This window comes from Sinohyriopsis cumingii, chromosome 4 (assembly GCF_028554795.1).
Source record: "Sinohyriopsis cumingii isolate HCF-2022 chromosome 4, ASM2855479v2, whole genome shotgun sequence".
Taxonomy (NCBI): domain Eukaryota; kingdom Metazoa; phylum Mollusca; class Bivalvia; order Unionida; family Unionidae; genus Sinohyriopsis; species Sinohyriopsis cumingii.
In genome coordinates, this window is record NC_142964.1 from 21,118,606 (window position 1) to 21,131,178 (window position 12,573).

At 34.8% G+C, this 12,573-nt stretch overlaps 2 protein-coding genes across 3 annotated transcripts in view; one reads left to right on the forward strand and one right to left on the reverse strand.

Annotated features, from left to right (window-relative positions):
* LOC149800784 (survival motor neuron protein-like) overlaps positions 1 to 12,573 on the forward strand; it is a 32,231-nt gene that overhangs the window by 15,484 nt on the left and 4,174 nt on the right. The window contains exons 5-6 of the mRNA XM_089954769.1: positions 810 to 971; positions 6,225 to 6,305. Of these exons, the coding sequence (XP_089810895.1) occupies positions 810 to 971; positions 6,225 to 6,305 (243 nt within the window). The remainder of the gene's footprint in view (positions 1 to 809; positions 972 to 6,224; positions 6,306 to 12,573) is intronic.
* The window catches only part of LOC149800785 (flap endonuclease GEN homolog 1-like), a 62,033-nt gene continuing 60,592 nt past the window's right edge, over positions 11,133 to 12,573 (reverse strand). For both annotated transcript variants that reach the window (XM_089954764.1, XM_089954766.1), the window contains exon 12: positions 11,133 to 12,466. In XM_089954764.1, coding sequence (XP_089810890.1) covers positions 12,351 to 12,466 — 116 coding nt within the window. In that variant the 3' untranslated portion in view covers positions 11,133 to 12,350. The remainder of the gene's footprint in view (positions 12,467 to 12,573) is intronic.

Sequence of the window (12,573 nt, forward strand, 5' to 3'; positions counted from 1 at the left end):
AGCATGAAAATGAACAACTTCAATAGATGAAAGTGCTTTATTGACAGTTATTCCCAACATGATTTTAAAGTGAATATTCTGCCATCAAAGTTACCATTTTGCACTCCCCTCCTTCCCTCCAGCGATTATCTCAATGTCCATCAAGGATGGCATCAATTCATGTTGAAATGGAGGTCCCTCAATAACTCCTGCCTTCGCTTATAATGCGATCTATGTTTTTGGACCCCGTTGTGCACGAGTTATTGAGGGAGAGGTGTACATTTAATAATTATAAATGTTGGCAATATTGAATTAATCGATGATGATGATATCTGCTGCACTTTTGTGGATATATTGTGACAAGTCATGTCTGTCCATCTGCAGTGAATCTAACAGTGCATCTGTCTACCTTTTTCTAAATTCTCCATGTAACATGAACCACGTCTACACTGACTAAGGAAGAATGACTATACTGTATGTTTGGGATGATGTTATCAGAGGGTGTGTAGATGGCACAAATTTTGGATTTTGGATGCAGGCTTTTAGGGGCTTAGTGGGATGGTAACAAAGGTCACATCTTCAATGGTTATATGGATTCAAATCATGTAACCTGAACTCCATCGACACAATATGGACTCTACCTTGTGTCCTGAACTACATATACACTAAATAAGGGACAATGATCATATCTGGTTTGAGTAAATATCATTGACGAACTAGAATCAATGATACAGCCTGTGAAGAGGGTGTGGTTTGGGTTGAATGCCTTTTATATTCAGTAATAATACTAATAATGATAGTAATAATTATAATTGCATGCATATTTACAGCAATCAGACAGTGGAATGGAGTGGAAGGGTCAGAGTCCTGCCCCATCTCGAGGTCCTAGCTCAATCACAACAGAAGGGAAGCATCACCACCACCACCATCATCATAACAGACCAAATGGTGCTGTTGAACCTCCACCATTCACATTCCCAGCCATGCCACCAGTAAGTAAAAGGATTCTGGCCCACAAATCACAGTATGTTTGTAGACCTCTCTTGGTATTCATGCATAATAGTCAGGATGATTAATGTTGAGTAATTTTAAAGTGATGCAGAAACCAGATAATTTCATGATTTCTTTACCTTTTATATATGTAGAAAATATTTTAATTTATAGAATACTAATTATGTGGTTGCTACCCATCCCAAATGTCTGGACCAGAGTAAAAACATTTTCCTCGGAATGTAATGTGACCCCTTCTCCATTCTCTTTGAATCTAATTAGTGACAGGATTAGTGACATTCAAGACGGTTGGTTCATCAGCAAATTCAAGATTGGAATTCATTCAGAACACTCTTTCTCTTTTGGACTTGTGATATAATCTTTAAGATTATTTGGGATTTAATTCACAATACTTCAAATTCCTTTAAAAATTTCACTTTCTATCATAAATAAATTATATGTTGAATTTTACTAAACTTGTTGGCTTTTCTTTTTCTGTTACTTGTATTAAGACCATCGAGTCATAACACTTTCTACAGATTATATAGACAAATGGAAACAACTCTTACAGTTAACTCCCCTTCCTGCCATCTAGGTTACTGCCTTTCTCTCCATTTCAAACCAGTTTTTACTTTTGCTACCTAATGCTGAGATGTCCTCCAGACAATCCAATCAAGTTCTATAAAATTATAATGTGGGCCCTGGGTGTCCAAGTAATCAAAAGCACTTGTCTTTACCGACCACTGCAATCTCACCTCAGTTTGCATGTGTTTCAATCACAGTCTCGCCTATGTGGGTATGTGAGAAAGCTTGCCAGTAGCTTCCTGTGGGTCAGAGGTTCTTCATGGGTTTTTCATGTTTTTCCTTCACCAGTTATACCAGTCACTATGTATAGCCTATCTTGTGCTAAAAAAGTGTGTTAAGCCCAAAATAACAACAACAATAACATAAATTTAAAACTTAAAATTTTACTCATCTACATTTCTTTCTCAGTGTTACAGTAAGTCACATGTTGTTTTGTATGGTGTTGTTGTTGTTGTGTTAATGGTTCCATTCCTAGACGTACAAAATGTTGAGAAGGGACAAGGTCTGACTTCAGTATACTGATTATTCACCACACAAGGAAGAAAGTATTTTCATGAACCAAAACCAAACAATGTATGTTTTTGTGGCATCTTGCAGAAATGTTGCCATCACTGCAGCAGATGTCCTGAACTCATAGTGAAGGCCCAAGGGCTTAGACTGGGGCATTATGAAATGGTATATAGAATTATGCATTGAACATGCCAGAACTGGCCATGTACTCTCGCTCACGTCTTATTGCCATTTTACTTCATAGCCAAAAATATTGCTCTCTTCCCTACGTGCCTGCCTGAGCAAATAAGACCATTATATAAAGATAGTAGATTGCACTTAAAGGGTAACTCTTGTGTCTCTTACTTTCTCACTTCTTCTTTTCAGTGGAGAACTGAAAGGGAGGGAGTGCATAGGAAAACAGTAATGATCATTAGCAACCTTTTCGGCTAGACAAAAAAAATCATTGGATGCATGAAGTCAAATAGGGCAAAAATCTACACAATGCTCCCGACTAACTTAAATGTGTATTAAATACATGTCTGTACACTTTATGAACATCTAGACAAGGGGCATTAGGAGAAAATGTCTGTGACTTTTTACTGGTGAGCTGAGAAAGCTACATGGAACTGATTCACCATAAAGGGCTTTTGAGTTACCATGATTGTGAATGGTCCAAAATATGCACAGTAATTTTTGTAATCATTAACCATTGTGGCAAGACTCTGAATGATGAAATGTCATCATTGCATCTACCACGGCCTTGTGGGTAGAATGGATTGAAGGAAGATGTTGGCATTCTGATGGAGACAATATTCTATAGATACCCTATCACTAAATTAAATATGGCATATTCCTCTCAAATGTATTGAAACATTGATTGTGCAGAGAAGGCATCAACCAAGACATTGAAAATTATACCTTCAAATAGACTTTACTTATTCTGGTTCTGGACATCCTCCACAGAGAATGTGGGCATTCCTGGATGACACACTTCAAAAACATTCTTTGGTTTGGTTTTTGGTTCATGACATGAACAACCTAAGATCTCTCACTCAGAGTTCAGATTGGATAGTCAATGTAGAGAAGTCCAACCTTACACCTTCTCAGCATTTTGTCCATCTAGATATGGAATTCTTAACAGATATAAATTTGACATCTTTCTCCCAAATGCATGAAAAGTATAACTCATGCTTTGGAGAAAGTATCAAATAAGCATTTGCTAGGCAAGGAAGTTTCTTACAGCTCATCCTACCCACTGCATGGGTGGACCCGTTAAAATGCACAATGCCAGTTTACTACTGGACCTGTGATGGTCAGTGGCATGTGGATTCTTTAAGATAATGTTTCTTCATAGTAATCTAATGGAAATGAAAGCCATTCTCAATATCATCCACATGTGGGTGGAATATATCCATGAAACTCAGTCCTGATAATGACAGTTTTGTTTTGATGATGTTCCTCTGCAAGGGGGAGGGGGAGCAATCACAGTACAGTTGCCTCACTTTTGGGGAATACCTTCATGGGTACTCCTCCCGATATCAGGTAATATTCAAGTCCAACACCTTCCTGGCCAGCTCAACATCCTGGCTGACTTATTTTCAAGGGAGGACAACTACTTCCTACAGAGTTGTTCACTGGATGCTTGATAGTTATTTTCATTCTCCCTTGGACAAAGAAGCATTTAAGATTTAAGTACTAACTTAAGTTTCTCATTTAAAATTCATTCTTTACCTGACACAAATTATTATGCAATGTCTTTTTGACATCAATACATAATAGGTAGTCAGTTTATTCATTGGTAATATCAAACTGGGGAGAAAAAGTATGAAAAATATCAAATCCTGTTTACATTTGGGCTGGTGTGAAAAGTTTGATTCGAAGTATTTAAAAATACTAGCTAACAAACTGTAGAATTTATTTTTATACAGTTGAAATCCCAAAGATTTTTAGTGTTATTTAGTATATTTGTTTTGCCAGACAGCTCCAGTAAATCTTGAAAACAAAAAATCTTATATTTCAAAGTTGCTTCATGCTGGCTTTTTTTTCTCCATTTCACTAGGTATAATTCACTATTTCACTAGGCATGATAAATTGTTTTCACTGTGCTTTATCATATCTTAACCACAGTCTTGGTTTATATAAGAATGAAAGAAATTCTTTTCTTGCCAGCATTAAAAGATTTTGAGATGTATGCATCATTTTCAGGTGGCAACAGCAGTGGCTATGACAGCAAAATCTGCAGCAAGATTTTGTTAAATTTCTAGAATAATCTGTAAAATGTCTTAATTCTGCATGATAAACCCATGTTTGATGACAAGCATGCTGTAACTTTGTCATGATAAACCCATGCTTGATGACAAGCCCACTATAATTTTGTCATGATAAACAAATGCTTGATGATAAGCCAGCTGTAGTTCTTTCATGATAAACCCATGCTTGATGACAAGCATGCTGTAACTTTGTCATGTTAAACCCATGCTTGATGACAAGCATGCTGTAACTTTGTCATGTTAAACGCATGCTTGATGACAAGCCCACTATAATTTTGTCATGATAAACCCATGTTTGATGATAAGCATGCTGTAACTTTGTCATGATAAACCTGTGCTTGATGACAAGCATGCTGTAACTTTGTCATGATAAACCCATGCTTGATGACAAGCATGCTGTAACTTTGTAATGATAAACCCATGCTTGATGACAAGCCCACTATAATTTTGTCATGATAAACAAATGCTTGATGATAAGCCAGCTGTAGTTCTTTCATGATAAACCCATGTTTGATGATAAGCATGTTGTAACTTTGTCATGTTAAACCCATGCTTGATGACAAGCATGCTGTAACTTTGTAATGATAAACCCATGCTTGATGACAAGCCCACTATAATTTTGTCATGATAAACAAATGCTTGATGATAAGCCAGCTGTAGTTCTTTCATGATAAACCCATGTTTGATGATAAGCATGTTGTAACTTTGTCATGATAAACCCATGTTTGATGACAAGCCCACTATGACTTTGTCATGATAAATCCATGCTTGATGATAAGCCTGCTGTAGTTCTTTCATGATAAACCCATGCTTGATGATACATCCACTGTAATTTTGTCATAATAAACCCATGCTTGATGATAAGCCTGCTTTAATTTTGTCATGATAAACTCATGCTTGATGATAAGCCTGCTTTAATTTTGACATGATAAACTCATGCTTGATGATAAGCCTGCTTTAATTTTGACATGATAAACCCATGCTTGATGATAAGCCCACTGTAATTTTGTCATTATAAACTCATGCTTGATGATAAACCTGCTGTAATTTGTCAGGATAAACCCATGCTTGATGATACATCCACTGTAATTTTGTCATGATATACTCATGCCTGATGATAAGCCTGCTTTAATTTTGACATGATAAACCCATTCTTGATGATACATCCACTGTAATTTTGTCATGATAAACCCATGCTTGATGATAAGTCCACTGTAATTTTGTCATGATAAACTCATGCTTGATGATAAGCCCACTGTAATTTTGTCATGATAAACCCATGCTTGATGATACATCCACTGTAATTTTGTCATGATAAACCTATGCTTGATGATAAGCTGACTGTAATTTTGTCATGATAATCCCATGCTTGACGATAAACCTGCTGTAACACTGTCATGATAAACATATGCCTGACAATAAGCCCACATGCCTATTCTTACAAGATTGTGGCAGTAAACTGTTTTGTACTTTTTCACACCCTTCAAGTTTTTTAAACATTAATTTCACAACAGTCATCATCATTTTTTGTGTATTGAATATTCTTACTAATATGTACACTCAAAAGTATGCTCTAAATTATAATTTTTATACCTCTGATTATTTTTTACACCAGTTTATAAATTGAGATAAAATATATGGTGAATTGTCATATTTTATACATAGCTATTTTTGTGGTTTTGTTAAAAATTGCACTTTTATTCAGTCACAAATTGTGGAATGGCTCCAATTGCTTTTGTGAAAAATCATTGCTAATTGGATCTAAAATTGTTGTATTTTTTTTAGCCACGAAACCAATGAAAATTAGTATCCTATAAAAAATAGTCAGTTCACAGGATATGCAGTACATTATAGTCAACTTTTCATGTTAAATTTAGTTTTTCATTGAATCCTTGCTTTGTTCTCCAGCCTCCATTTCCCTTCCCAGGGCTGGGACCCTCATGGTTTCCCCCAGGATCAGGTGCCCGTTCAGGAGCATCCCCTTCACCGGTGAGTGGCATATTTCTTCCTTCCTTCCTTCCTATCTTTCTTTCTTTCTTTCTTTTTTCTTTCTTTCTTTTTCTTTCTTTCTTTCTTTCTTTCTTTCTTTCTTTCTTTCTTTCTTTCCAGTTACAAATGAGATAATGATGCCTAGTAGAACCAAAAGCTTATTGATGAACAATAGTTCTCATGCTGAACCTATCCTGTACTTTTCTTCTGCTTAAATTGTGCACAAATTCTGAAAGAATTAAGTTGCAGTTTAAAGGTGTCTACAATGCATTTATTTGACTTAGCTTATATAAATCATTTCCTGTTACTACAAGATATGAAAAGGAGCCGAGATATAGTATAATTCTTGTTCTGAAATTACTTTGAGACATAACCCTTTCATTCTTTACACATTACTGCAAAATCTTTTTTTTGTGCATTCACATTTTCAGTTTTGCAAACATGGACTGTTTTTCTGTTGGCTTAGAGGTATGTCGGTCCCTTTATGTCTGTGGCATGGTGTCCATTCTCTTTTACTAAATATGCTTTGTATTACTAATAGTATCAACAAACATTATCATTTGCTAAATTTTGTAACAGTATAGATTCAGTGGCCTTTTAGGAATCACAGTACTAATTGTATGGAAAAATGGGAACCAGTTTGGAAATGTGTGAAGATAAAATAAAGTATGTATGGTTTGGCTGGCCAGGATTGGTTCATAATGAAAGATATATTTTTTAAAAGAAAAATGTTTTGAGAGCTTGTCTTAGTTGTAACTGAACAAAATAGAGACATTGTTTTATTAATGGAATTTAAGCCCTTTAACAGACATAAGTTTTGAACTCTCATTACTAAAATTAGCAATGACTGTTTGATGTGGAATTGAAATCACATGTTTGAAATGCACATAGATCCAGAAAATGCTATGGCTCGTATGGTTTTCTCTGCAATAAGCTGTCATCCATGATGAATCTATACTGATAAACATAGGTTGGATAATGAAAACTAAAAAGTTCAAAGTTACTGAATTTTTAATATCATGGTGTTTGCATAGGTTTACTATGGGAACTGAATTAGTAGCACAAGTCCTATAGAGAGCTACAGCAATACAGTGACTCCACATATACACATTCAATTAACTTTACTAAAAAGGCGAATGTATGGTTCTAGTTGTGGATGACAAGCAAAGTAATACCTTTTGTAAGAGTGTCTTTCTGTGGAATATTAAACACAAGTTCACGTATGTTAATTGTTGCCATGGGCGGGGGGGGTATGAAGAGTTTGTAGATTTGACTATTTTAGGTGGAGTGTTTTGTTCAGTGGTTAATATCTGTGTAATCACATATACAAAGTTTGTACAGTTACCATTTATAGAGTACTTATGGTCAGCAATATGATATTTCCAAGTTAGGGTTGAAACTTTATGCTTCAGATATGATCACTTACATGTCTACCACCATGCTTAATGGTTATGTCCCCTCATGACTTTATATCCTACTAAATTCATCCATTGAATGTGTTGAAGCTTCATATTTTATATTTTAAATGACTTATGCCTACCTTACTTTACTTTTTAAATTAAATGTGTTCTGGGGGGAATTTGAGGTAATTTATGTCATTTAAATCTTTCTGTAATAATAATATGTACACATAGAAGGTCACCTTGACCTTTTACTCATTAACTATAATATGACAAGGCTGGTAATATATTTCAATCTTAAATTTAAGAGAGATAAATGTTGATAGTAAAAAAGGTGACTCTTGATTGAACAGCTTTATTTTAATATTTTTTTCCAATTTTCTTAAATAAATAATGTTCAGATACTTAAATGTTTCCCTCACCTCTGTCTGTGTCGGTTCGAGTCTCAGATTCAGCTAATGTGGGGATGTGAGAAAGCTTGCCAGTAGCTTCTCGTGGGTCAGTGGTTCTTTCCCGGGTTCTTCCTCCACCATTAATACTGGTTGCCATGTATAGCCTATCGTGTGCTGAAAAAATGGCATTAAACCCTACAACAACAACAACAACAACAACTTAAATGTTTCCTGAAATGCACAGTTGCTATATTGGTGAACATGGACGTGCAATATAGTTTAATATTCACTAATGTAATCTTTTACTAGCAGAACTATGAGCATTGTTTACTTATGTATTGAACTACTTTTCCTTGATCTGTTAAGGAAATCAAGGGTGGATATAGGACTTACAGTACTAATTGTATGGCCAGGATTGGTTGATAATGAAAGATATATTTTTGTATAAAAAAAATTTGGAGAGTTTATCCTAGTTTAACTGAACAAAATAGAGACATTGTTTTATTGATGGAATTTCAGTCCTTTAACAGACTTGAGATTGGAACACTCATTTCTAAAATTAGCATATGACTGTTTGGTGCGGAATTGAAATCACTTGTTTTAAATGCACATAGGTCCAGAAAATGCCATGGCTCATATGGTTTTCTCTGCAAGATGCTGTCATCCATGAGGAATCTATACTGATAATATAGGTTGGATAATGAGAACTAAAAAGTTCAAAGTTACTGAATTTTTAATATCATGGTGTTTGCATAGGTTTACTATGGGAACTGAATTAGTACCATGAGTCCTTTAGATAAAAATAGTATGCCATAGGTGGCAACTGAACATTAAATTGTTAGTCCTATCTCTGTTGGATATTCCACAAATGGTAGTATATAAAACAAATAGCAGAAAACGTTTGTAAAGGAATTTACCACAATAAATATATTAGTTATTCATGAAATAAAATGTTTCAGTTGTTAATGTAAATTCTCAAGAAACCTTCCATCCATCAGTATTCATAATAATTTGGTTTGTTGTGGATTGGTAAATGGGGTCCTGCTGCCTTTGCAATTTGATTATTTTCCATTAGGCATTGACAGTTGTTGTTTGTAGCAATCATTAAAGGTAGATAACTGATATCCCTCCAGTAATAGGTAATTTCTGGTAACCTTTGTCATGCAAATTGATGAGATGATAATTCAGTTATCTTTTCACATCTTTGACTTGCTTGAGAGAAAATGTCATATTTTAAAACTCTTAAAAAAGTAATTCTTGTCTATGTTCAAGGTTTCTTGTTCTTTTCTATTTAATTGTGGCAATATGCGGTTTTATTTTTTCTAATAGAAAAATGTTTGCTAAACCAAGAGTGAATTTAAAAATAAATTTTGCATTTGATCCATTTTTCTTTGAGCCTACTACATTTTTAACTATAAAACAGTCATGGTACATATGCAATCAAACCTGTCAATAGCAGCCAATGATGGTAAAATGCAAAACTTAACTTTGTAAACAGGTTCGCATTTTCAGAATTGGTGTGGAACATGTAGCATGCAGTGAATATCATTATTATTATTATTATTATTATTATCAAGATTGTTTTATGTGCACTATTCAACAAAATGATAAAATACATGTATATTTTGCTCTTTCCCAAATGTACTATATCCTGCTCAGTTTAACTCGTGTTATGAATGATATCATCACTGACTTAAAATAACCACTAATTGTTGTTTTGTGCACCATGACAAAACACCAATTTCACTACAGATTGACAGCTTACATGTGACTAAAGCAGAGGACTTACTTTTTGTTTGCCAGCCTTTATAGTTAGACTTGGAAGCAGCTGGTTTGCTTCAAAAACAATATCTGAATTAGCCATTGCTGAACATGCAGATATCAGAAGAAATTTTTGGCTTATGTGAGAGGTCTGTGATGAATAAGGAATCAAAAGAAGCCATGTATGGCTATTCTTTTTTGACCCATGAACCGAAACTTTACCTGCCTTTATAGAAAAGTTTTAAAAATTGACTGACCCCAGATCATTATGTAAAGGGATATAACTAGTATCTTGTGTCAAAGATGAACTTTGTTTGCAATATCAGCCATAATTTAATAATCTCTTTAAACTAAATTCACCCAACTCCCATTCCTGCTGTGAATACACAACAAATTTATTTGCTATTCAGCAAATGAATTGCATCTAACCTCTCTTGTTAGGATAGAAACCACCTTGCTCTTGAACCAGACTTATTGACACTTCTGAGTTGACAGTGTGACTGGAGTATGGTGAAAACAGTCAAGCTTTGAAATGTTTACTCACTTGTTTACATGATATGCTAATTAAAATTAAGTTTTATATGCACATGTCGAGCAGTCACTGTTGATACGCTCCAGTAACCACTTAAGGCATGGAGAAACCACTATTGGTATAGAAACACCTGGCTACCAATCACAGAATGCACTTGACCATTACGCATAAGACACTTATATAAGAAATTGCCATGAAGGAAATTATAGTGGTTGATGGGACAGGTTTGACTGTTTTTAGAATTTTTGTTTGTGTTGAGTTCAAAATTAAATTTTTAGTTAGGTCCATTTGTTTTCTGAGCATTTCTAACAGGCATGGATACATGTATGTTAGATTTGAAGTGCATATCTCCCTGCTTGAAAATGTGAGTTACAGAGACCTATTTACCAAACTCTCTTTGGTTCTTGGAATCAATTCCATGTCTTGGATACTTTTATAGGGTCATAAACACTGTTAGGGAGAATGATCTTGAAGTATATATATATACTACTACATCAAGTAATTGTGACCTACTTTGCACATTCCAGTTACTAAGCTAGATTTTATTCTCCACTGCAGGGATGTTTTATTATAAAACATGGATACATGTATATTAGATACGAAATGCACTCCATCCCTGTAACAAAATTGAGTTATAAAGACTTCTCATCAAACTCAGTTTTGTTTTTGTTAATCATTTCCTTTTCTTGGATACTTCTGCGTGGGGAAGAAAAAAAAATGTTTATTAAATTAATCTTGTAGTTACTAGGCATTACTGCGGAAAGTAGTTGTTCTCACACACTGTTCCAACATAGGGATATTGTTTTTATAAAACAGTCATGGTTCATGTTTATTAGATTTTAAATGCACACCTCCTGCTACTTCACCGCTCCGGTGGCCTAGTAGTTTAGAGCGTCCGCCTCAGAAGCGGGAGGTCATGGATTCGAACCCCAGCCAAGTCATACCAAAGACTTACAAAAAATGGTACCAACAGCTGCCTCGCTAGGTGCTCAGCATTGTGAGGTTAGTGTTAGGACTGATTGGCCTGGTGTCAGGATAATGTAACTGGGTGGGACATCATTCTACATGTATGTGGCATGATGCTCCAGTGCTAGACATCACTAGAAACTGCCACATTGCAGACATCGTAGCGATATGACTGAACTTTTTTAAAAGCTATGTTAAAATTCATAATCACACACACCTCCTGCTACAGAAGTGGGCTCCTGAAAACATGTTCATGCCTACTGAAACGTGAGAAGACGCAGTTTTATCTTTTCCAATAAAATCATTGTTGTTTGTATTGATTGACAACATTAGACAACACCTATAAGATAAAAAACATATATAATGATATGATTACAAAAACAAACACTGTGAAATTAGAAAACATAAAAAACATGCTGAAAATATTTAAGGTAGGAAACATTATTAGGTCTTTAAGTTTGTTCTTGCAGTCGAAATAAGTGAGTTTTGAGAGCACTCTTGAATGGGATCACTGTGTCTATGTGTCTAAGCTCAGTGGGCAATTCATTCCACGTTGCTGAACAACTGCTCAATTTTATATGTGGTTGGTGGGTGCAAAATGCCCATGTTGCTGCTTTGGTGTGTCCTTGGGAAAGGCAATCAGCTCCCATTTCCTCCACAAGATTTAGCAAATATCTGTTTCAAGTGCTAAGAAAACCAAGAAAAGCAAAACAACTTTATATTTCAAGAGAAACAACTCACATTTAAATAAGTGAGTAGAACTTATGGCAGTTATCACCCTTAGATATTGTTCCATATGTTTATACTTGAAACAGTAGAAATTACTTTACAAGAATATCACCACAGTAATTTCTCCAGTAATGTTTCAGAGTTTAATAAAAAACATATAGTATCATAAAGAACATAAATTGAAGTTTGTAAAATACTATTCAGATTAAATAGAGTACTCCTTTTCCAGTAGTAAATGTGACCATGAATAGAAATATTTCTGGGGTTATTTTCTTCTTCCTTCTGGTCTTATGAAGATTTTTATTACTGTAACCCAACAAGTCATCTGGAAGAAGTGTTTCCATTTTGGGATCCAAAGGTCAGAGGTCAAGGTCACTATAACTGAAATGGGAAAAAATGTCATTTTGCATGAAAACTTAAGTTCTATGAAGATTTGTAGTGTGACTATCTAAAATTTTGCTTTTAGTTTTTATATTATTTCTGAAATG